Source organism: Drosophila tropicalis, unplaced genomic scaffold (genome assembly GCF_018151085.1).
Source record: "Drosophila tropicalis isolate 14030-0801.00 unplaced genomic scaffold, ASM1815108v1 contig_158, whole genome shotgun sequence".
In the NCBI taxonomy this organism is placed as follows: Eukaryota; Metazoa; Arthropoda; class Insecta; order Diptera; family Drosophilidae; genus Drosophila; species Drosophila tropicalis.
The window spans coordinates 4022768-4048178 of NW_027172602.1; the positions used below are offsets into that span (position 1 = coordinate 4022768).

General features: G+C 39.9%; 7 protein-coding genes and 1 long non-coding RNA gene across 12 annotated transcripts in view; 3 read left to right on the forward strand and 5 right to left on the reverse strand.

Moving 5' to 3' along the window:
* Positions 1-66: 66 nt before the first annotated feature.
* Positions 67-3319, reverse strand: LOC137587451 (putative ATP-dependent RNA helicase SoYb). 2 transcript variants are annotated; one of them, XM_068303875.1, is made up of 5 exons: positions 3212-3319; positions 2994-3067; positions 2591-2924; positions 837-2522; positions 67-781 (listed from the first exon to the last, which is right to left on the reverse strand). In XM_068303875.1, the coding sequence occupies exons 2-5, from the start codon at positions 2996-2998 to the stop codon at positions 179-181; spliced, it is 2628 nt and encodes an 875-aa protein (XP_068159976.1). In that variant the 5' UTR covers positions 2999-3067; positions 3212-3319; the 3' UTR covers positions 67-178. The 2 variants fall into 2 exon arrangements, with proteins under 2 accessions (XP_068159976.1, XP_068159977.1); XM_068303876.1 differs by lacking the exon at positions 3212-3319 and having other exon boundaries at positions 2994-3109.
* Positions 3320-4011: 692 nt separating this feature from the next.
* On the forward strand, positions 4012-6672 carry LOC137587452 (activating signal cointegrator 1 complex subunit 2). Its single transcript, XM_068303877.1, has 5 exons — positions 4012-4189; positions 4253-4413; positions 4485-5093; positions 5159-5437; positions 5496-6672. Exons 1-5 carry the CDS (start codon positions 4064-4066, stop codon positions 6586-6588), a joined length of 2268 nt encoding a protein of 755 aa, XP_068159978.1. The 5' UTR covers positions 4012-4063; the 3' UTR covers positions 6589-6672.
* LOC137587453 (germ cell nuclear acidic protein-like) lies at positions 6654-9371 on the reverse strand. The gene is made up of 4 exons (XM_068303879.1): positions 9205-9371; positions 8853-9138; positions 8551-8763; positions 6654-8429 (listed from the first exon to the last, which is right to left on the reverse strand). Exons 1-4 carry the CDS (start codon positions 9331-9333, stop codon positions 6805-6807), a joined length of 2253 nt encoding a protein of 750 aa, XP_068159980.1. The 5' UTR covers positions 9334-9371; the 3' UTR covers positions 6654-6804.
* A 94-nt stretch (positions 9372-9465) lies between these two features.
* On the forward strand, positions 9466-11365 carry LOC137587459 (DNA damage-regulated autophagy modulator protein 1). Its single transcript, XM_068303884.1, has 4 exons — positions 9466-9704; positions 9775-9896; positions 10036-10423; positions 10491-11365. Exons 1-4 carry the CDS (start codon positions 9640-9642, stop codon positions 10654-10656), a joined length of 741 nt encoding a protein of 246 aa, XP_068159985.1. The 5' UTR covers positions 9466-9639; the 3' UTR covers positions 10657-11365.
* LOC137587456 (cyclin-L1) lies at positions 11204-13386 on the reverse strand. Its single transcript, XM_068303881.1, has 3 exons — positions 12614-13386; positions 11732-12547; positions 11204-11669 (listed from the first exon to the last, which is right to left on the reverse strand). Exons 1-3 carry the CDS (start codon positions 13282-13284, stop codon positions 11369-11371), a joined length of 1788 nt encoding a protein of 595 aa, XP_068159982.1. The 5' UTR covers positions 13285-13386; the 3' UTR covers positions 11204-11368.
* Positions 13387-14439: 1053 nt separating this feature from the next.
* Positions 14440-15078, forward strand: LOC137583564 (uncharacterized). The gene has a single exon (XM_068298653.1). It carries the CDS (start codon positions 14440-14442, stop codon positions 15076-15078), a length of 639 nt encoding a protein of 212 aa, XP_068154754.1.
* Positions 15079-15224: 146 nt separating this feature from the next.
* LOC137587457 (monocarboxylate transporter 7) lies at positions 15225-17524 on the reverse strand. Its single transcript, XM_068303882.1, has 5 exons — positions 17242-17524; positions 16119-17165; positions 15910-16054; positions 15708-15828; positions 15225-15647 (listed from the first exon to the last, which is right to left on the reverse strand). Exons 1-5 carry the CDS (start codon positions 17335-17337, stop codon positions 15383-15385), a joined length of 1674 nt encoding a protein of 557 aa, XP_068159983.1. The 5' UTR covers positions 17338-17524; the 3' UTR covers positions 15225-15382.
* Positions 17525-21450: 3926 nt separating this feature from the next.
* The window catches only part of LOC137587460 (uncharacterized), a 104329-nt gene continuing 100368 nt past the window's right edge, over positions 21451-25411 (reverse strand). For all 4 annotated transcript variants that reach the window (XR_011033932.1, XR_011033929.1, XR_011033930.1 and 1 more), the window contains one exon: positions 21451-22911. This is a non-coding gene — a long non-coding RNA (uncharacterized lncRNA). The remainder of the gene's footprint in view (positions 22912-25411) is intronic.

Below are 25411 nucleotides of genomic sequence, written 5' to 3' on the forward strand. Positions count from 1 at the left end.
CATTTCCTTTTGTTGTCAAGCATAAAATGAAGCATGAATATAAATAAACAAACATACATATAAACGTTTGGTTCTAACATAATTATGGCAAAAGATTTTATTTATTTTTGAAATGTTCTTATTTATTTTTAAAAATTTTACAATACATTTTTATATAAAATACAATTGGCCTCTCAAATTATAAAGCTTTGATAGATAAGTCTATAAAGCGATTCTTGACAAATATATCATCATAGACATTCATCCGGTTAAGTAAAAACGCTTTTAGATCCGCTCCATTATTAGAATAAACGGTATTCACAAATAGAACATGATTGATTCCAAAATCAATATTGGCGCAATAAATGGTATCTGAGGGTAACCTGAAGAACTTATGACGAACATAACGTGTTTCAGCGATGGTCCATAGACGATCCATGCTATATGGCATAATCCCAGTCAGACGTAACTCAATGGCCTGTGACATATGAGCGGAAAAGGCTGCATGGCATTCGTATAGTTCGGTTTTAGATATTTCCATGCATTTGACATCCCAATCCAATGGTCTCACACATACCATTACATCGCTGGCAAAGCCAACGATAGCGGCACGTTGATAGCAATTCTTAGACTCTACAATGCATATAACACCAATGGATAGATTCTTTAGGGGAATTCGATTCACCTTCTGTCGATAATAGGCATGAACGCCATTTGGCATACTTATATTTTGATATATTTTTGGATATGGTGGGTCATGATATACGAGAGGTTTTACTATCAAAGTGGTTGGGGAAGTGCACTGAAAATTCAAAATTTAGTTAACAATTAATAACAGAAAAATTGTCTCTACTCACGTCCAAAATGTTAAAAAAGATTCGACCCCGATTGGGCAAATAATTTGGTAACTCAATTTCATTGGCCATAGGCCGATGTCGATATCTACAGGAACGTCTGTAACAATTGCCATACGATACTAACTGCGTGCAAAGACTAACATTAGGGCGTGGCTCAATGATCTCCTCTTGGAGGCAGAATTCGTAGAGATGATCGAACCATTCATGTTGCATTGTCAGATCATGTTTTAGAAGAAAATCACAGAAAAGCCAAGCCTGTTTGGTATCATTTTCGTTAAAGATAATTAGTGCTGAAGCTGGTGACTTTTCGGGAGTTTTATAGTTGGCATAAAACAAATTGAAACGAGTCTTATACCGATGCCAGCTATTCGTTAGGGTATAACATATCAAGAGATCGATGTAGCCACACTTTAGATACGGCAGCATATCATCAGTGATAATGATAATACCTTTCATTCCATATTGCATCTTCTTGATAATGGTATTCGTCGGATTATAATGCGTATGAGGAAAACGATTGGCGCTTAGCAATTCACTCAAGTGTTGAGATTCGGATGTTTTGTGGCAGACAACTACAATGCGTTCTTTTTTCAAATTACAATCGTTGAGTTTCCTCAAAAGTGTCATACCCTTGTCATGGTCAATGTCCGAGACAAATTTCAGGTTTATTTCGATTCCTCCATAAGCACTAGCCTCCAATCCATCCTCAAAAATTATTAAAATACTTGGAAGAACGGTCATTAATTGAGATCTCATCAGTTCCTCCATCCATAGGCGACTGGTGATAATCAATTGTGTTTGCGTCATATTAAATCTAAATTTTTCCATTAACCAATTGAACAGTTTGACGAATTTTATTGGATTAATGCGATGCATATTATCCAGATTGTCCACAACTATGGAACGCAAGTGCATCGGATCAAAAATTAAATAACCTGGCCTCTCCAATTGTTGCAGTTGCAACAACAATTCCATTGTGATGATCAATATGCCACAGGGTCGGCATAATATTTTGGACACTTCGGTAATACAACTGCTATTCCATAGGGTAACAACTTTAGTGACGTTGCCGCAATCGGTGGAACAAAAGTCCAACATTTTACGCATAATTTTGGACAATATTTCACCCTCACTCATATTGACGACCACTGCAATGCATATGGGTCCAGCCCATTCGAAATTTCCCATCTTGATGGCATTGTAAATGCGCTGAGACAATATTGGTACAAATGACCAAGATTTGCCGCATTTCTCGTGGCCAATCATGATCATTGAATGGCCATAGGACAAATGCGACCATGCAAAACGTTGCACTTTGCGTGCCTTATCTATGGCGTAATGTTTCATCATCGAAGTTCTAATTTTGATTGAGATGCCAGAAACTCCAGTAATAAAATCACAGTGTATCAAAGGAAAACGGCTAAATGCCATAACACCACGATTTATATTATACCAGCCAGTATTTTTCACATTGGCGTGGCTGACTCCATAGGCCGTTTGATCTGGATAAGATGTTATACAGTTATCCATTTGAAAACGTAGATGCGAAAATGATAATATGTCATCGCTCAGGTTTTGAAATCCAGCCTCGGGTATATTATCAAGCACTAATACATCAATGGTTTTGTTTCCCAATTGCATTTGGTCTATTAGATCGTAACCAATGATCAAAACCTTTTGATACATCTGCAAAAAGTTATCAAAATTAAGGACAATCACATTGTCGGAGATACACCATCTAGCCAACCACTTACCAAATAGGGCCAGCATTGCCTTATTGTCTTGATTTCATTAGGATGATGACATGCCAGGATGTCTTTCACATCTCTCTCTTCCAACTTCGCTTTTAGCCACATGCAGTGATTTGACATTTGGCACACTATCACTACAGAGAGTAGTTCCAAGTCCATGGATTTTAACTTTGCGGCCAAGTAATTCAAGGACTCATCCCAAGAGATGGCGTACACATGTGTTATCTTACCGTCGACGGTATCTTCTACCAATATTTCCACTGGCATTTCCCTCGAGTCATTTCGTGGGACAAGCTGCTTGGCTGCCAAATAGATGTCTGAAACTTTATTCGAACGTCTGCAAAGATTATATTTAATATAATTATACGTTTTATTATATTTATTATTTATTTTTATTTTAACTTACTGCATCTTTGTAAGACGATAAAGTTATTTAATTTTTACTTCGATTTTACAGAAAGGGTAGGTTCTTGTAGAATGCTAAAAATATAATGTTCTATAAATCAAGCATTCGTTGGCAGGTTGAATTTAGATTACTTTGCTAAGATAACTAGATCAACAAAAAAAGTATTTGAAATTAAGGCTAAAAATGCTTTATTTTAAGTTACTATTATTTTGACCAACTTTGAGATGATATGAAATCGTTACTCATGGAATCAGAATCAAATATATATGAAAAGAGAGAGAATTTTTAAAACACTCAATTTAAATATATACATAGTTTAACAATTAAATCTACATAAGAGTGTTAATAATAAATTGAACTGAACGGCGTAGATATATGTCCAGCGTCTGTTTCTTACTACAGAATATTGCTTAGCTCAGAGCAAAGAAAACAAAAAAATACATACATAATCAAATCTCTCGGAGCGTACAAAAATGTTTATCAGTTGCCCGCCTTTTAAGTAGCGTACACGGGAAAAAAATGAATTAAGCCTGTTATCCCTTTTTCAATTTCGACTAAATATTTGTCCTCGTTTTTGTTTCCAAACCTAGATTTGGTTGCCTTCTAAATAGTTTGTCCTGTTATAAATGTTTCCAATTCTATAACTGTTAAAACTGTTTACTTTCAAACACAGGGTTATAAATTTAAGAATAATTTTGTTAATTGCCATTAATAGAAACAAATCCATATATATATTTTTATATTTTTTATTTTTGCCTTTTTCTATGAAATTTTGCGCAGTGTATGCCGGCATTTATGCTCGAAAATTTTTCCAAATAATTTGAATTATGTTACTCTCCAAGTTCTCTAACCGAAATATGACACACCCCCTGCCACTGCCCGCCCACGCAGACATACGAAACTGCAGCGTAGGCGATTCTAGCCTAGTGTTGGAAAATACTAAAAATCCCTGTCATTTAAATTTTCGATATTTATCGATTTTTATCTTGTTAACGTATTTGCCGTCTCTAGGCTCCACAGAGTAAATATAATATGGCCAAAAGTTACAGATTTTAGTCAACAACAACAACATGCTGGACAACGATACAAGTAACAATAATAATAACAACAATTGGAATCCCCAGAAATTGTCATTAAATGAACTAAAAATAACCCTTAATGGCGAAGATGGTGTTCGAAGTCACATACCAGCTCTGGTAAGCAAATAGAAACACACACATTGTGAAATATTTGTTTGCAATTTAATGTTTCCCTTTTAGGATGAACATTGGGTTAGACGGGAGAAACCATTTAGTAGCTACCTCTGCCAAATGGCTAGCTATGGACGCCTTAAATCTGGAGCCGCTCTTGAAGAGTGGACACATAGAGCAAACAATTGTAAACAGGATTTCGAATTCCTACTTAGCCTAAATCAACATGAGTGAGTAATGATTGGGTCGAGTCGTATATGTACATATATTAGATTTCTTTACAATATCTTATTTTGTTTAGATTCTGGTCATATATGGTGTACGAAGAATCAGCCATGGCCGCTTTAGTCACATTCCTGCAACGTGCCAATCCATTCTACAGATTAGAAAGTACCAACGATGATTCATCTCAAACTAATACTCTTTATGAGGAACTTCTTAATCTGGTAATGCGTATAATTCTACGTCTATGCACAGCCCGGGAATCAGCCACCGAATGGATGACCCAACAGCAGCATAGCGATTTACTGTATACCAATTATTTAATATCCATACCACTGCTCTTTGATATAATCATTGCCCTCGGTGATGCGAATCCACAAAATTTTCAATTGCTACGAGAAATCTTTGCTGTGGTTCTTCATTTACCAGCGGATTATATGAAGGATTTGCGTGAAGGCTTAGCATTTTATGAGAATGCATTTCTTAGCATGCAAATACAAGTAGAGAACGAGGGATGCGAAGGAGCTGGTGGCGGAGCATTTCTAGATGCTGATTCTACTGAAACGCCATACGATGATGTTGTGCTCTTCGCCTTGGATTGCTCCCATACGTTGCGTGTGCTGATGGCACTAAGCGGCGAAGTGAAGAATTTGTTAGACATCATGGAGCAACTGCGCCTTGGACAGAGGTTTGTCAGATCCACACATCTGTCACTTGCATAGATTCAAAAACTAAAAATTTTCTTATTTCCAGTATTGCAAATTTCTATGATCTGACTGTGCCAGTCCTGTATAGAAACATTTATACGATCAATCCTCAAGCACCGTCTTTGCGATGGCTAAATGAAGTGCGTCAACAATTTCTAGCTGTGATACGTGCCATAGTTCAGGCTCAATTGGAGGCAGGTCATGGTCAACAATTGGTGGATTTGTTGCAAGAATGCCTCTCGGCCCAAAGTTTTGTTGTGGACTATCAACGACATTTTCCCATCAAGGAGGATATCGATTTAATGCTTCAGCGATGTCCCAACATGTGAGTTCAAACTAAAATGATAAACCTACAATATCGACTTATTTGCCAATGTTTTTAGCAAAAACTACAAAGTTGATTTTGTATTAAGTGGCTATGAGAAGGCTTTAAGCAATTGTACAGCGGGCATAATGGCGGATGAGTATGACCAGGATCAGGAGGATGACGATGACGACGACGATGATGGCTTTGATGAGGATGACGATCTGGAAGGTGGCAATTTTGACAATCAGGCGACAGAGAATAAAACTAATTCCAATGACAGAGATATCGATCTGGAGGTTACTGCAGTTCTAGATGTTCTGCCTGATCTAGGCATGGGATTCATACGTCGCATTCTGTCTCGCTATGAAAACAGTGAGCAGGCTATAGCCGCCATTCTGGATGACAATCTGCCTCCGGATCTAGCTCACTCGGATCGTCAAGAGATCTATGTGCCGCCCGATCCACAGGAGCAGCTGCAGCTTCAAACTGGTGTCAAGCACTACAATGTTCATGATGGTGATCGCTATGACATCCTTAGCCAGAACCAGCCACAATGCATCATCAAGCAAGGCAAGGGATTACCCGGAGCGCCCCGTAATGCCGAACAACTGCTTGACGATAAACGAGATTTAAGCCAATTGAAATCACGCTATCAGCAGTATACCCTGGTCGAAGAAACGACCGGGCCTGACTCGTCAGCTGAGTATGATGATGAATACGATGATAGTTACGAGGCACTTAATGCTGGACAGGCTCCTCCAGTTTCATTGCTTAGAGCCAAATTGCAGGCAGATGCTTCTGCCGCTAACAGTGCGTATGAGGCCCAAGATGCTGAAGAGGATGACAGCGGCGATGATCAAGCGGAGAGTTCTAACGATGATGAGGGTGCTTCACCGAAGCCCCAAAGGCGTGGCATGGATTTCTGTGAGAATCCAGAAATAACTCGAGCTCGCTATCAGCAACGACAAATGGCCAAATATGGCCAGAGAGCTGGCGGCGGAGGCGGCGGTCAACAATCTTCGGTCGTTGGTGATCGACCCAAGGGTCAGGGTCAAAGTCAACAGACTCAACGCAATCGTAATCAAAAAGAGGCAAACAAATCATCACGGGCCAATCATAATCGCAAAGCTGGTGCAGCCTTTAAGCGTAGCAAAGGAATGTTACCCTAAATCCCCAAAAAAAAAAGATTGTAAAAAAAAATTATAAATAAATTGAAAGAAATTAAACCTTTTTGGTTACATCATAATTCTGAATGTAGTAGTTGCCAATTCTATTAATAGACTAACCAATTTTATTAAAATATAAAAAAAAAACCACAAAAAAATTAACATTGAACTCCGTTCATCTGTTTTAGGATCTACTTATAGCTGGGTTTCGGAACATTTTCAATTGGTCATCTGTCGAGTATATTCCAAATTCAATTGACGCATCTTTTCATTGTGACTTGTGATTGTCTCCTTGACTTTCGAATAATTATTTTTAATAAATTTCTTATACGGCGTCATCAATGGATCTGTACATGACCAAGAGTGTGGGAAATCGCTCTGCCAGGGCTCGACAAGCACCTCGAATTGGCAATATGAACAATGTAAATGCTGCATCTCATGTGACCGGTCACCACCATCACCACCGCCGTCATCGGGGAAACGAATGCGACCAAATGAGGTGGCCCCGCAGAGATAACAACTATATTTATACGTGGCATCACAATCGCCAACAAATGGCAATTCGGGCATCAATGATTTGGCCAAATACGACCATTTACGGCAATTATCCCCGTGTCCGGTTTCGGCATTAAAGACAAATGCCGCCGCATGGCACATCTCATGCAATAGGGATTTCACTAATACTGCCGGCTGCTGTATACTCTCACTCAGAATAATGTTGGCCGAACGACGTGCTTGCTCTCCGGAGACAATAAGGCGACTACTGTGGATTGTTAGCGAACGTTTCCAACTTATTTGAGGACGCAGGCCACAATAGAAGATGCGATGATTGAACATATTGAACAGGATCTTGGCCAATTGCTGTTTGCATTGCTGGAAATCTTTATTACGAAAGTTTGTGGCCAATGGATGGCACATATTGAGAGAGATTTCCGGACTAAGCGACTCTACGAAATTATAATACAGCGGATGCTGTTCCAGATAGGTGAAACAACTTTTGTGCTGGCGACACAATTGATCCCGTTGCGTTTGTGGCGGTAACTCACTCAAATCAATAGGCTCTTGTCGCAGGTGCATTGGCATTTGGGACTCCGCATACGAGATGCCATTAATCCGCAACAAATTGTCGTCTATGATCTTCTTTTGCAGCTCGGCAGTTGATATTGTTTTCGAATTTGAGAGATTTTGCGTCGACCAGGTCTTGGCCGGTGGTGGTGAGGCGGGAACAGTTAGTACCGTTATCGATGCAGTGGCGTTGTTTTTGGGTGAAGTATTACTAGGTGACTCCAATTGGCTAACCCTCTCCTCATCCTCTTCAATACTATAATTATCAGTTGGATTATAGAGACGACGTCGCTTTGCCATAAGACCCAATAATTTCTTCAACTTGATCATTAATTGCTCATTCTGGTCTATAGATGTATCCATTTGAGGTTCCCTTCTGACTCTAGCTATAGGCTGACTTAGATCCAAATAAATTATACATGGTGTGGCATTGATTTCCGATTCACTACTCTGGCTCGTGGAGCTTGTAGTTTGAGTGCTGGACAAGGTGCGTCTATGCTTGCGATGAGACCAATTGGGTAATTCCATGCCATCGGTATAATCAGCATCCTCACTATAATCGTCTTCCTCGCTGCATGCCTCATCCTCCTCAGTGTCAGCCTCATGTTCAGCCTCTTCCTCCTCATCTTCGTCTCCTTCAGGAATTTCGGAAGAATAATCAAATTCTAGATTTAAACGTGCACGTATAGTACGTCCACTACGTGTTATCACCACTTTGGGACTACTAGACGATGCTGATGATGGTTGCGGCATTTCCAAAGCGGCTAGACCACGGCAAACTTTTTTTTTTTAAATATAAATATAATAATAATAGAAATAACTATTTGTTAGCTGTCGAGTTTAACACCGGTTACTGTGTCAAGTTATTATCGTGTGTTTATAGTGTTTAATGTAACTTACATTCTTGCTCATCCTCATCGCTAAATATTTCACTGGAGGTTACAGAACTTAGGGAAGAATTAGCCTGCGCTGGCTCATATTTACGCTTTTCGGAACGACGTTTCAGACGCTTGTTACGCCCCAAAGACGAATGGGTTGGGCCTCCGTTAGACAAGCAACGTTTATTTGGGGATTTTTGTATAACTTTTTGCATGCTGACGCGGGGACAGTCAACTAAAAATATATACATACACATATATATATACATATATAGTTTGGCCCTAGGCGGTTAATTTGGAAAATTTTTTTGGTATCTATCCTACCACTGTTGGTGTCGCTAGATGTCTCCGAGATCGTAACTGTTGTCCACACGTCTTCCTGTTCGTTGTCCTCCTTGTTCGATGTATCGGTATCGGATGGCGGTATAATGCTAACCGCTGAGGAATCTGTAATGTCCTCCACAAAAATAACGCTGGAGGAATTGGTTCTATTGCCGCTGCCGTGGTCTTCGTCACAATCGTCACAATTGCCATTTTCGGTTGCCGTTTGAGGAGGAGGTTTACACGGTAAACTAAGATCGTACTCGTCAACGACCTCATAGTCGTCAGTCTGCGGAATCGAATCGTTTGTTTGTGTGAGAAATGGAACCAGTTATTGACGCTATGAAATTCTTACCTGTACTGCAATATCTATATCTTCGATATTATCACTTTTTGCTATTGCCTCCAAGGTTGAGTTGCCCAAAGACAAATCTAAAGCATTTAATTTTATCACTAAACTGTCATTATTCCCACCGGACGACATTTTAATTCCGAGTATTTGTTGTTGGTCCGGCAAGCCAATTCAACATTTTAAAAAGTCAGTGTTGTAAGATGGCTCTACAGTGTTCTAGTATTTTAGTTCTATTTAGTATTTTATGTAGCCGGTTTTCAGTTTTGTGCTACTTCCTTGGTACAAGGTGGCAACGTTTAAGCATTGCGTTTTAACACTTTGTTTTCATAATTACATATGTATGTATATACATACATACAGATGTGTTGTGGATGTGAATGCAGATTGAATTTATCCAATTTTGTAACCCCCGCACAGTAGATTACACACATAGGCAGGATGTCGAAGGTGTATCTAACGCCCGTGTCTGTGTTTCTAATCTTCCAATTCACCTTTATTGGCACGTAAGTGGTAGATATAGAGAAACCGTTAGATACAGCTTCATTTTATTATATGAGTTCCTTGATCTTTCAGATATATATTGGCTGTCCTGGAAGGACATGTCGTACCCACTGTCCCGTATATAAGTGATGCAGCCACATATTCACCGGAAAGTTGCGTTTTTGGCCAACTAATTAACATCGGGAGTGTATTATGTGAGTTGATATTGCAAATCTCGAGTGTTTCTAATCCAGTGTTCTCTTAATGAGTCATGCTTGGCTCTTGCTGATTATTGATAATTATTGCCCTTTGTTAGTATTTGTATACATATATGTATGATTATTCTTCCAACAGTGGGAATCACCATTTACATACGATATCGACAAGTTCTACAATTGTATGAGCATAATCCGGATTTGGGTACCGCTGTATTGCGTCATAATCGTGTTGCACTATGGTTTGGGATGATCTCCTGTCTGGGCATTAGTATTGTCGGAAATTTTCAGGAAACGAATGTCAGAATGGTTCACTTTATTGGAGCATTCTTTTGCTTTGGTTGCGGCTCTTTATACTTTTGGGTGCAAGCGTTAATCTCGTACTTAATCTTTCCCATGGCCGGAACAAGAATTTTTGCCCACTTACGCTTAGGCATGTCCGTGGGATGCACCATTCTCTTTATTCTTATGGCCGTCACTGGTGTCATGTCGCACATTCTCTTTAAAGGGGAAAATCCACGTAAATGGTAAGTTCTCTTTTGTTTATTGGATAATAGTTGAATATGAATTTATTTCTTGCTGTATCTTCTCCAGGTATCCATCTGATGGTGGCTGGTATTTCCATGTGGTAAGCTCCATTTCCGAATGGGTAATGGCCACAATTTTTAGTTTTTATATTTTAAGTTTTACACATGAATTTCGTGATATATCATTTGATCATCCTCCGATTTCCTTGATTTCATCCACAATGACAGTGTAGATGATTCGATATGTATATGTGTTTAGCTTATGTAGCTTATGTTTAAAATACATATTTTTGTTAACAGTCTCTTTAAAAGCCTTAAGTCAAGATAGAATTTCTCGCAGGCCTTCTATGAACATATTTCTTTTGCCTAAGCTAGCATTGAATAGCACACAGATTTATGTATATAAGTCTCGGCAATGTTATAATTGACTTATTTCGGCAGTCTTGGCCTCAATTAAGCTAGTAAAATGAAATTGTTTTTGAACATATAAACAAATTAGTGTCTATAGTTCGATTTCTAACGACTTCGATCTCACAAAAAAAGTCCCAATGAATATTCTTTCCTGTAAATACATTGAATACCCATTAACCATCTTCTTCTTCATATGGATCTACATAATTCACTCTGAATTCCTCCAGTCTCTATTTTTTTTGACTTCATTCTTCATCTTGCTGTGATATATATGTATACGTATATGTACATTTATTTAATATCCAAAGATGTAAAGAAAGAATACAACATTAAAAAAAAATTGTCGTAAATATTTGATTAATGTTTGGGTTCAGTTGAAGAATGAGAAATTAGGTTTATTATAGTTTAACCACAAAAATATTACTCGTGATAATCTATAAACATAAAAAGAAGATTGTACAAATAAAATAAAAATGCAAATTAAAGTTACATTTACAAAAAAAATTATGAAATTTGTTTACGAATCCGAAATTTTTAACGCTTGCGATCACGAGATCGATCAGGTTCGCGATCACGTTCACGATCACGATGCTTATGACCACCACGACTACCACCATGACTTCCACCGCCGCCGCCGCCACCTCCTCCGCCACCACCACCTAATCCGCCGCCGCTGTTGCGATGAGAGGAGGAGGAATAACGATTGTGCTTGGAACCAGAATTGGAGCTAGAATTGCGATATTTGTCCAAATCGCCGGCATGATTTCCACTACTGGTATTGCTCGAGCGCTCCTTTTTCGAGGAATAGTAGTCGGAGCGATCTCGCGAAGGTTTTCTGTTAAAAAAGAAGAAAGATTGTATAAAAGAGAATATGATTTTTAAACATTTAGCCCTTACCTCTTGCGATGCTTGCTGTGGGGCGAACTCGAGCGGGAGGGTGAACGGGAATAATGGCGTGACTTTTTCTTGTGTTTGGGCGGAGTTCGGGAACGAGAACGCGATGAGCCGCGACTGCGATGGGTTTTCTTCAGGCGCTCACGACTTGGCGAACGTGAACGTGTGCGTGATCGCGGTGTACGGGATTGAGTGCGTGTCCGGGAACGTGAACGGGAACGCGAATCTTTCTCCGGTGGTGATTTTTCTGTGGGCAGCGGCAGCGGCACTGCCCGTTGTATAAATCCACCCCAGGCATTATGCGAACCATTATTTCGATCCACTGTGATCACAGCCGGTGGTGTATTCGCCTCCTTGGTCTTATTTCGAGCATCCATATAGAGTTTTTTCAGCTCATCGACAGCTGCCTCCAGTTTATCCACTTGGGGCTTGGGACGTGTATATAGCTCCATGACACGATAACAAATATCGGTAATATCCGCCATGGGAACACGAAAAATGCCAAACCAAGGGGGACTATTAGGTAATGGGATGATCAGCTTGCGGGCACTGAGGTAAATGCAGGCACAAGCAATGGCTTCGGGTGTATAGCGCATAAAAACATCCGTACGCAGGGAATCGTTCATAAAATTCCATGACATCTGCATGAGCTTTTCGTGCTTCTCATACTGAAGCACCTGCAGGTACATAACGATCAGCTTATGCGGATGCTTAACATGCACACAAAAGCCCAGCTCCTTGAGCACCCGTCGCTCGGCCTTTATCACCTGCATTTTCAGGTTAGTATAGTATTGGTCTAGCACCATGGCCGATATCTCCCTAAAATCAAGAATAAAATCAAAAATCGGATCAGATGCAAACAACCCTCTCTCGAATTGTACTTACTTTTGCGCTCGCACTTGTTTTATGTGATGGAACACATTGATTACATCGCGTAGGCGTCGAGGTGCCTCCTCAATTTTTGATGCCAGACACACACAGCTCATGGCCACCGTTTCCATATTGTGGCGCACAAAGCTCTTGGAATAAAAGAAACGCTGGAAAAGCACCTGACCGGTGGCCATGGCAACTTGTGGCAAACGCAACAGGATGCCAGCTGTCTGTATAAGCTCACAGCCAAGGATTCGCAAATCTTTCTCGGTCTCATGGTCGAGTCCGTCCAGACTTGAGGGTGTTACATCGATTTTCTCTTCGGGTATCAGGCTATTCTCCAGTGTCAATACAATTTTATTAAATAGACGCGGATACATGGGCTTCGCAATTAAAGCATCTCCGCCCTCTCCTGTGGCACCAGGAGCACTAGCATTGGCATCTGCTGCTCCGGCTCCCGTTCCTCCAACTCCAGTTCCGCCAGTTACCGTCATGTTGCTATTGTTGTTGCTGTTTGTGTTGTTGTTATTGGAAATGTTCACATTGTTCGTATGGACATTGACATTCACAGTGGTAAGCACATTGCTGATTGTCTCCACAGTTAGCGACGAGGATGCGGAGGTCAATGTGTGTGTATGATGACTATGATGGACAATTGATGCGGCAACACCACGACTGGCCATCATCCGTTGTCGTCCCAAGTTAAACGTTTTACTTTATTTTAATAACTTCTTTTTTTGGAAAGCAATAGAGGTGGAGAAAAAAATACTAATAACACGCTAGAGGTGGACAAAACGTCCATTTCATTATCGATAAACAGTGTTGCCAACTCGTCGAGCAAGTCTATCGGTTAATCGATATTATCGGAGCAAACATATTGAAAATCGACATTTCGGAGCAAAACCTATCGAAAATCGAATTTGACTTTGTGCACTTTTAAAAATTTTTTTTTAATGTTTTTTTTTTGTTCTATTTGTGTGGCTCAAAAAGAATTTGGTCTACTCGTTAAATATAGACGAAGTTCATAATCACCACCTGCCTTATGTGCATAAGGTGCATATTTACAATATATCAACCATATTCACAGGTAATAAACAGTTTTCAATTTCAGTTCTTTGTCATATTCCTGACCTGCCTCCAAGACGGTTACTGCCAGAGCAACAGCAAGCAGCAGCTCACAAATTCAGAATCTATGGCCACTGGTATTGGCAGAGTGCTCCGAGCTGTCACATTGGATACAAGATCTAATTTTGTCGAAATTGTTAGTGATCGTGCTCGTCTGAATTTAAAGTCCTTGGATGATCTGTCGTACACACTTAACTTTCCCATGCCCCCAGTAGTTTTTGATCCGACCCATTTAATTGGGTCATTTTCACAGCAACTCGACATGTTCTGCTGTGAAAGTGTCACCGGTGTCTCTTGTAAATTAGTATAAATTGTATATCTTTTCAGATCCAGCCAACTGATGTCATCCTGCAAAAAAGCTCTTTGTGGGGCCAAGGACGATTTCCTTGATCTACGGAGTTCTTCGCACACGCGATTGCTGGTCAGACAAATAATACGGATAGAGGAGTCAAGTCTCTTACAAATTTGCGACGTTGAGCACAATACTCCAACAGAATCGGATGTAGAGTTGCGTCAGGATTTGGTCGATTCCGTTGTTGTGGGCCAAGAAATCGTCGCCACAATTTTCAACTCTCACAAATATTTCTTTTACATTCAATTCCATAAAATAGAACAAACATTGCTTTTCACGTCAGTTTAAATTGACACTTTAAGTTTAAACTAAAAACTGAAAATTCAATTTAAAGGAGTGCAAAGATTTTTAAGATTTTGCAGCCATGGGTGCTAGCAACAGCAAGCCGCATACTGTAGAAATGGCGAATACAATGCCATTTCAAATTAGTGAAGATGTTGCTGCCCGCATTCATAAAGCAACCCAAATGAATGACGCAGAGAACTCGGCAACAGCTGCAGCACCCATCAAATCAACGGTAACTCATAGCCCAGGATCTGGGCAACATTACTGTGAGAAATGCAGCAGCACTCCCACTACCACAATCGATCCAAATCCAAAAAGTGGAACGGAGGCCTGCGTTGCCGGCCCTGCAGCACCTCCTGCATGTGCATCGAAACCCAATCAAATGGTCGCTCTGGTTGCCTGGCAGAAGCAATCGATTGAAATCGAAGAATCACAGTTTGACCAGACTCTGGATCGTATTAACAAGCTCTTCGGGGAACCTGTAAAGTGGGCTCAAGAATGCAGCGGTGACATTTCGGATATGGAGACCCGTTTGGCCGTATGTTATCGTAACTTTTCGCATGAGCCGCTCCAATGTTCAAAATTGGCCAAGCAATATCATAGTTTCGTTTTCACCAAGCAACTTGACGTAGTGTCCAAATCTGGAACGGTAGATAAAGATGCCAAGTCCAAGGATTCAACATCGGCAGGTGAACCTGCACCCGGAGAACAAAAATAATACATAATATTTTGCCGCAAATTTTAAAAAATTGTTATTTCTCAAAAATATCAGCAAGGTGGCGACAAGTCGTAAAGATTTTTAATTAAAAAACCAAAATAAATAAAACTTTGTGTCAAAACAGTGACGTCATCACAAAATGTGTATTCCGCTTAGACCTCTGACAGTGTATTTATTGTTTATTATTAAACATTAGAGCTAATCACTGCTTGTTTTAATGGGAAAGCAGTTCGTCCCCGACATTAGTCGCTCTCTCTGGCTAAAAACTGTGTGCTGCTTGAGCATCTATCATTCAAATGCTAGCTCAGTGTGCAATATTCTGTTGTCGACCGTTTTGTTCATCATCCAAGTGATCAACGTTTTGACGTTCAATTTTATTACGTCTTCTGAACTTGACACACAGCACTTCAATTACCCACGGCACGGCGCATAACATCATAAATACATTCAAAATGTGGAAAACTAAGATATAATCTTGAGTTTTATCTCGAATATAACCAACAATCGGACCAATCACAAACATGGCATTACCCTGGGTGAACATAAATAAACCATAACCACTAGCAAATCTGCAAAATGTATACAAATTTATAATAAAAAAGACTGTGAAAATCATTTATCTCTATTACCTTTCTTTTGGTAAATAGTCGGCAAAAACTAATGGCAGCGGAACATGCAGCCATGTACGAAGGAATCCCATAATGGCTGTTATACTAGCCATGCCCACAAAATCGGTAATACTATTGAAGGCTGATTGAAAGAAATAAAGACGACACATTATGAAACACATATGTATGTATGGAGATATATTCAAATGATATATGTACATACCAAATCTGGCAAAAACCGTAACGACAGCTCCAGCTAAGTAAATGTAACGGGAAGGCACTTGAATGCAAACAGCAGTTGCGGCCAAAAATATACGCGATGCCAAATCTGCAGCCGCTCCAATAGCAATAATTGTGGCAGTATCCAACTAAATACATATATCAAATGAAAATGTACTCTAATAAGAATCGTCTGGTTATATATTCACTTGCCTTATTGTAGCCCAATTCGAATAGATATACCGGTTGCAAAGTGAAGAATGTAATGTCCGAGTAGAGAGCAAAAGTAATGCCTAGCACAATGTTTACATAGATGACCTGCTTGAAGAGCGTCAAATCGAGAAAATCAACCAAGGTGCGAACCCAACTCTTTTTTGGTGTTTCATCCACACCTGCTTCGGGTAGAGATGGTAGCTGTGGAGGCAGCCCAACGGCTGGGACCACAGTTGATTGCCGTCTCGAGGCCTGGAGACTATGGAGCATTTGCGGTGAGGCATCGCTAACGATTACCGGGCCAGACCAATTACCCAAACTGGTGATGCTTGAAGCGCGACTCGATATAATTCTAAGTATTTGGTCATCGGCATGGGAAATACGCCGTGATGACGAGTCTGTTATGAATGTCATTTCGCCCACAGGAGCTGTCAATGGTGTCTCTGGCTGAATATGAATGGCAACTGGCTGGCGTTGCTGTTGTTCTTGACGTTGAAGCTGCAGCTCCTCTTCAGGTATGGGCACACGACGCATATGCCATTCCACCGGATGCATAAGTAACATACCCAAGATCGCATGGGCATTCAGTCCGGTGAGGACAAGCAGGCAACCACGAAAACCATAATACTGTATTAGTTTTTGCATCACAATCGGATACAACATCGATCCCAGTCCAATTAGAGTCTGGGCAAAACTCATCCATAGCACACGATTCTTCACGAAATAGTTATTAAATGTTGTATAAGATGTGGGCACTATCAAACCGAATCCCAAACCTTGCACCACACTAAAAGCAAATATCAAATGCATTGTCGAGGTGGCAAATAGCTGAAGTCCAGTGCCCAAACAATAAAGTATACCGCCAGCCAATCCAACCGAACGCATGCTCCATCGCCGAAATAGGCTGCCCGAAAAGAGTCCGGCAAAACTTAGGGAACAAAAGAAGGCACTTGTTATGATGGCTATGGCACTAGTCTCGGCCCCAATGCTTTTAAGAAAATCACCAAACACCAGACCAAACGAGGGCAATGCGGCCAAGGCACTTATCTGCAAGGGGAATACATACATACATATATGTACATATATATCCATTTATCCAATTAATGATGTGATGACTACTTACAAATGGCAGGGCCATGCCAATACACACTAGGATACCCCAGCCGCCATCGGGTGCCTCTAGCCTATACGACTTGATCCTCGTTTTCCCATCTGCCATTATTGAAATAAGCTAAGCAATGATTCAATGTTGCCGCCTACTTAGAATCTGACGACAGTGTCTTGCAACTTCTGACTACTAGAATCTGTCACACAGAAATTGCTCCCCCTATACCATTATCTTTATCAGTATCTTGATATCTGCTGGTGCTGCTGCTGCTGCTGCTGCTCCCATCCCTTCCCATCATACAAGTCAAAATGCAGCCAGTAGCAATTGCCACTTTACTATCGCATCAGTTATTTTATGGTCCAGCTAAGCTTTTGGGCCATAATGTAATTAGAAATAAAATCTGATAAGATTAACCCAAATAGTTGAATATCAAGACAATCGTCAGTTTTTATAATTTCTAGTTCTCCTTTTTTGTTTATTTTTTCTTATGCTCAGTCACACCTCTATTGATAGATAATTAAACATTTCAGGGTTATTCCCAAAACAAAATTCTTACAACAATATCAAATCATTTTCATATTTGTTGCTGATACTGATTTAACTTTTCTTTTCTTGTCTGTTATCAACAACAACAGTTGGTTCTGATAAGGTGAGAAAAAGAACACAATTAAAATAAGGAAAACACCAGTTTTCAGGCGAAAAACCAACATTACGAAAACACAAGAAACACACAAACGAACAAAGAAAATGAAAAAATAATAGTAATAATAAGTAACAAAATCCCCGTGAGATTTATATATCTGTCCTCGTTGATTTCCTCAAGTTGTGTCTTGACTTTTGTGCTTGATTTATGGCAATTTAAATTTATTCTTCACGCATTACATTTGCCTTTGCCTTAGTAGCATGAAGATGAAGTTTGCTATCTGATAAGATGCTAAAAATGATTATGGTTATGGATGATGGCAGATATGGTAACAATAATTTTCCTTAATCGTTGTGATAAAGCGTCCCCCTGCCTCCGACTCACAAACTATGTGTCCGGAGGCTAAACATCATAAATGGGTTTTGAATTTAATTCTATAGAATTCATTATCTCACTCATTAACATTCTGACATTCCATTTCATTAGCTTCTATATACATTTTCATTCCGAAGTTTTGGCAAATGGAGGGGACGACTCAATTATGCGTATACGTAATATTTTTCCCTGTGTAAACGGAAAATATGACGGAGTATTTAAAATCCATTTTTCTTTTTTTGGATTTTTAAGCTCCAAATAGTTGTCAGAAATTACCCAACCAAAAGTCAGAAGTCAAAAGAAGGTAGAATCATTTACAATTACTTTAAATTAAAATTCAAAAACCTCTTCAACATTTAATTTTTCATTTACTCTCACCCTAAAAGTATGCTACATTATATTCTTAGCTAAGAGCTGAAAAATTGCAAATGAAAAACCCCAAAAAAGATGCTCATAACTTTTGAAATGACTGAGGATCAGGTCCTTGAATGTCCTATCTACATATGTATATATATGTATCTATATATAGATTATAAAAATCAAAAATATCTTCCAAATATTATACCAATTGAAGCATTTCCCATAGTTTGTATTTATCCATTTCGAAAAAGAGAAAATTTTCTCAGCTAAATGAAAATTAAATACAAAAATAGTAAAAGAAAATCTTAACAATCTTAATGGGCTGCATAAGCCAAATACAGAAAATAAAATAAAAAGAAAAAAAATAAAACGGAGCGTTTATAATCTAAGCAATTATAAGGCTTCAAAAATGATACTACAAACAAAGACAGAGGCGACAGACAATGGGATACATTTACAGACAGAAACAGAGAGAGAGATAGAGAAAGGGAGCCAGATGGAAGGAGAAAGTGAGATAGATAGCGACTGTGGACATGTTGTTCTTGTTTCCATGTTGCTTACTCGCTGGCAACAAGTTCCAGCGAAAAGCGTAGAGTTCTTTCAACGTCATCAACATGATCATGATGATGATAATGATAATGAGTCGCTGATTCTCTGATTCTCCAATTCTTTCTCCGATTCTCTCTGGGTCTGCGCCTGCGTTCGACTATTTGAACATTTAAAGTCTTACCATCGTCGGCATTCGTTTAAACAAATAAAGCTCGAGACTAATTGCATTTGCACTTGTTGTGCGATATTTCTATGTTGAAATTATATGGCAACAATGTTGGTAGCTACAGTGGAAAAACTTGGTTCGGGTTCGGTCCGATTGGTGGTGATGGATTGGGAATGGATGGATACATACATACATACGTTCGTTTGAGACACGTCATTTGTCATTTATCTTAGTGTTTTGTGGCCTTTCGTGTATCATTTTGGCTTAATTGACTTCTACTACTTTGTTCGTTCACTCTCTGACTATGGCTAAGGAGAAATGCCAATGCCAATGCCAATACTAATACCAATACCAATATCAATGCCGCCTTGGCCATATGTTTGCTTCTTTGTTTGCCTGTATGCATTGCATGCATGCATCTATCTATCTATCTATGTGTGTGTGTGTGTGTGTATATATGTACATCTTATGGTCAATACCAATTGACCATAGTGCGGAACATTTAGCTTCATTACGTCAAACCATTTCTGATTTGATCTACGTGCTTGTTGTTGCTGGTGTTGCTGCTGATGCACTGTAGAACCGTTTTAATTAGTTGTAACCATAATAAGTAAATCAACTGGACTCAGTCCATGGCTAAGGACAAGGTTCAAGCTTTGGTAATGGCCCACCTGGTCTGAGAGCTCTCTCTGAAAGAGATTTGTGACCCTAATCTACCTTTCATTTCAAAAATATTTCTTTTAATTCCCTGCATTCTATATTCAATTGACTTCCTAAGACTAGAATTCCTTAAACCTCAGGAGGATTGACTTTAAGTTTAATGATTTTTGAACGATTTTTTCCTATAACTTTTGTTAATTCTTTCTTAATCTCTTAATTAAAAGACAATTCAGTTTTAAGTGTAGATAAAATTTCATTAATTTGTATAAGAAAAGGAAGTCATTAGAGATGTCATTGGATTATAGGGCTCTTGATTTTGGTGTGTGTGTGTGTGTAAGCCCAGTTTAACCCACATTGGTGGGTGCCATTAAAAAGCCATTCCATTCGTTTGCCGGCCATTTGACAACGCCTTGTGCGAAATGCAAATTGCAATTGCCGCACGCTTCATTCTCGTCTCTCTCTCTTTCTCTCTATGTGTGCCTCCATTGCCCCATTGCGAATTTTGTTGTTCATGGAAGTAGGTGGCAAATATTCGGCATATCTATTGCTTTTCGTGTTATACCCCCTTATGAGACGTCTCTGAAACTGACGCTACACATCTTAGATGAGTGCTCGGGTCTTGCATGCAATTTGGTTGCATGTAACGACCCTACAACTTGGACTTGAACTTGCGAATTTGCTAGACGACGACAACAACTATGACGACGACGACGACGAAGACCACGATGAGGATGAGGATGAAGATGAAGATGAGGAGAGGCTACACCAACGCCAGCAGCAATCAGCGGCAAGTGAATGAGCTTAAATTGTCCATGGCTTGAGGGCAGGGCTAGTGAGGAGGGGGTTGGCTTGGTTGACTGGCTGCCTGCCTGACTGCCTGGTTGCATGTTGTTGCCTCAACGCCCTCAGTACGTTATTATGCGGTGATGTTGTTGCTGTTGTCTGCACCGTCTGTGGAGCATCAAGGCACTGGGGCAGCGAGGCATCAAGTTCGCTTCAACTTGCACAACAGAGATGGCAAATGGAAGAAGAAGAAGAGGAGGCAAAGGCAACCGCAGTTAGTTTTTTGGCCTAGGCCCAGGCAAGGCATATAATAGACAAGCCTCAATTAAGTTGCAATTGCAGTTGCTGATGTTGCTGCTGCCGCTGCTGCTGCTGCTGTTGGAGTTGTTGCTGTTGTTGTTGTTGTTGCTGCTGCACAATTGAAGCGTTGGCGGCGTAGGAATTTCACTCAGCGCTGCCCACGCGCTATTGCTTGCTTTTTTTGCTGACTTGCTTCATTCTTCTCCCTCTCTCTCTCTCTCGGTGTGTTTGCTGATAAAGTCCAAAATGATGTACTACCCATGTTGCTGGTGGTTATTTTACCCTCCCTCCCTCCCACTCCCCTACCCTCACGATATCTTTTTCTTACTTCTGAGTTCTTCTACTTTGCTACAGGAGCGTATCTAACCAAAAACAATAACAAAAAAAGTTTAACATATACATATTTTACTTCAATTTACAATGATCGAAAACTAAGGAAACATAATGGAGAAATTTACCCTACAAATTTTTTTTACATATAAACCAAATATTAACTTTCGAGGTCTCTCCTAATTTTCGGGAGCCCCTTCTAGACGTTGGATGTACAATTTGACCGTCTTTTCAAGCTTGGCATAACGTTTGCTCATCTCAGCCGCCAAATCCTGAGTAAATTGCATCAGTTCATCAATCGCCACTTGAAACTTGTTTAGTTCGTCATTAATAAGATGCTTCTTGAGGCACTTGACACTACGCTTGAAGGCGATTTCCATATAACTTTTTGGTCACCGTATTGATTTCATTTTTGGTAATCATTTTATTGCCCAATTCCTGATGACGTTTCGCGCACACATCCAAATCAAAATTTGCGATATCGCCGGCCCACTCTTTAGATTCCTCTGCGATTTCGTTAATGAGTTCCAATTCTCGTTCCAGTTGGCACATCAGCTTCATTGATTCATGCATGGCAATGCGTAATTCTTGATAACAGAAGGACACTCTCTCGATCTCACACTGCAAATGGTAATGATCATTTTGCAGATTAGAAATCTGCAATTTCTCCTCACAATCGAGGGAAGTCATCGAAGAAGCTTTCGATTGGCTTAGCAATTTCTCCTTGCGCATTTCCACCTGCAATTGCAATTGCTCGATGCGTTGTAGAACACAGTCTATATCACCTATCGATTGATCCAACTGATCTGCCTCATCGGTCCCATTTTCAGTGGTTGGCACGGAGACCTCTTCTTCTTCGGCTCCATCACCCCTGACCCTGAACCGAGGTGAAGCTAAGCTTGTCATCGTAATGAAAGATTTCCACTTCACATTTGAGGGTGCGTGAAATTAGATCAATCTCATCCAGCTTCAACTTGCTGCAGTCACCCACATTGGCCATCACATCAGTTCCAGGACGAACGGTAGACATGATGTAAATATATATATATTTATTGTTTGTATATATATATATTTGTTTGTTTTTACTTTTGTTCGGGTTTTTTTTTCAGACTTTTTTTGGTTGTTGACTGTTCAGGGTTTTGTTTCGTTATGATGAGATTGTGTTTGATTCCTTGACTCGTTGAAAATCGAATTGACATTTAAAGTCAATGTTAACTCTGTTTGCAACTTTTTTCTTTTTTTTGATCCGGTCCTGGTGTTTGGTTCGAGGCCAGCTGATAAGAAAATTTATGGTTACCCAGTTGCTCTGGCGGCATAATTGTGCACCCACATCTCTGCCACATGAAGACGAAGAGGTTCGCTTGTGGGCTTACTTTGGCGTGTGGCTTTGTCGCCCACTGCCTCCTCCTGCTCCTCCTCCTCCTCGCCAGCAACTGCGTCTCTCTGCCCGGCCATCCAAGTCTGCGTCTAGAGCTCCATTGCCGCCAGTTGACTTTGCTTACCCGCAAGTTGTAATTTTCTGCGAAAGAAACAAAAATAAAATAAAACGAAAAACCGTCAGCCGCAGAATTGCTTTTTTTTTTTTTTGCCTCTGATAAATCCCGCTTCTGTCTGTCTTTTATGTTGGCTGTTGTTGTTGTTTTTTTTTTTTTTTTTCTCGTATTTGGTTTTGGTTAGAGTTTGAGCTTCCTTACTCCATTGCCATTGCCATCTGCGTCAATCTTGGCTGGGCCAATCGCCAATTGCTGCTGACTTAACACACAGCGTGGTGGAGAAGGAGAGAGGGAGGGTGGCAAGGCAACTATTTTGCCTTGCTAATTGCTTGCCAGATTTGGGCTACTTAGAGGGTTTCAGTTCGGGTTCCTTGAAGGCGATTGACACTGTCAATTGGCTCCCTCTCTTAGCAGCAACATCAACTACATTTTTTTTTGGACTTCAAGAGTCTTTGACAGGCTTTTAAGCCCCTCAATTTTGTGTCCACATGTCGTGTGTGGAATTTCACAAGACGCTATGAAAATCTCTGGCAAAAGCCAAACGGTTGACATGTGATGAAATGACTTAAATGAATATTTAAAATCAGATTGAACTATTCGACTTTACAATACCCATTCTAGAAATATTCCAAATATCATATGGTTGATTTTATAGACTCTCCAAGTAAGCTCATGGTCTTAAAACGATTTCATATCTATTTCTCACTAGATTTTGTTAAGCACAATGGTCCTAATATGTTTTCTAGAGCTAAAACTAGTTGAGAATTACATTTATTAACCATTGACATTTTCCTCAAGAGTCCAAAATATCTTCTCTAGAAGGAAACTCAATTCTTTGTCTATGTTGAGACTAAGAGAATTTCATAATTTAAAATTGTTGGCAAAAACTTCAAGAGTCTGCTTTAGCTATTCCAATTGATCAAAGCAAACTTCGCAAGGATCATCAGAAAGTTTTAAATATGGCAATAAATTATTAAATGAGGTCAAAGTTTCAAAAAACAATAATTATATTTTTATGATTTTCAGAAACCAAAGGAATTTGAAATTAATGAATAACCATAGAAGACTACAAAGCGAAGTTTTGCCCATCGAACGGGCTTTCCCTTGGGACTCCAAATGGTGTTTGATGTTTGTGAATTACTTTTTTTTCTTTTGTTTCATCTAAAGGTTCTCTACTCTGGACATAGTGTGAGAAAAATTTTATGCAATTTTGTTTTTGCATTTTCATGAAGATGAAGATGAAGATGAACATGATGACGACTGTGTACCGCTAACAGATGTCTAATCACATTAAGCGAATAGATATGGTGATGACCAGACTCTGGAACATACATGCTACATCAGGCCATAAGTTCAGCTAAGGTGGTCTGTCTCTCTCTCTCCCTCTCGCCCATCAGTTGTAGCTGTTTGTGTCTGGTCTAGTCGAGTGGTCGGCTGGTCATGCAGGAAGTTCAAGTGGTTCAATTCAAGAGGAGTCCAAATGGTAACGTGTTGAAGGTGAAGAACACAAAACAAAACAACAAAAACGAGTAGCAAAAATAATGCAATATACATTAGTTCGATTGGTAATGGAATCACTCTATTCTATATATATGTATATATATGTGTATATAGAACAAGTCTATAGAAAATTACGATTTATGTAACAAGTTGAAGAATTCAAACTACATTTATTTCCGCATCTGGAACTAAAAAGAAAATCAAAATCATCATCAAGAAAGACAGAGAAAGAGAGAGGGAGAAAGAGAGAAATGAGAGGAGGATGACAATCAAAAGCAAGTCGTCCACCTAGTGCATCCATCAGACTCTATCTCCAGCTTCGACTCCATCTCCAGCTTCAACTCCGACGTCGATAGACAGATGGACAGACAGACAGACTGACAAACAGACGGTTGGATAGTCAGTCAGTCGGTTATTAAATGTGACCATCAGTGCTTGCATCAGGTAAGGGGGCTTTGGGTGATGGGGGGTGTGAGAAGCCTCCATGAAGAAGAATCAGGGGAACTCCAGTTATTACATAACTGAGAGCAGTAGAAAAAAGAAAAAAGAAGAAAAACGTTTAGAAAAGCCAACGTGTGAGAGAGAGAGAGACAACGAGAGGTGAAGAAAAATCACAGCATAAAGGCAAAGAATTATAATTTTCCAATCAACTGATAAATTTTTAATGATGCCAACTTGGCCAACTTGGAATTTAGCTGAAGTCGTCGTCGTCGTCGCCAGCGTTTGGACATGTGTAAGAAACATTCCCATAGGTGTGATTGCTGGCGCGCAAGAACAAGTAAAACACCAAATTACTGTTACTAGACGGGCGGGTGGTCGTCCCCAACTAACTCAGGTGAGCGCTGTGTCTGTCGATAGAGGGGAACGGCAAGGAAGGGTAAGGTAAGGGAATGGTTAAAATGCTTTTTGGCTGCAGGCCATTTGCCATGGCATTGGCAAACATCTAACGTTGTGTCTAACATCGTGATCGATGAGCTGATGCGCTTGACTTGCCCCTCCTTGTCATCCCTCCAAATCCTTCTAGTC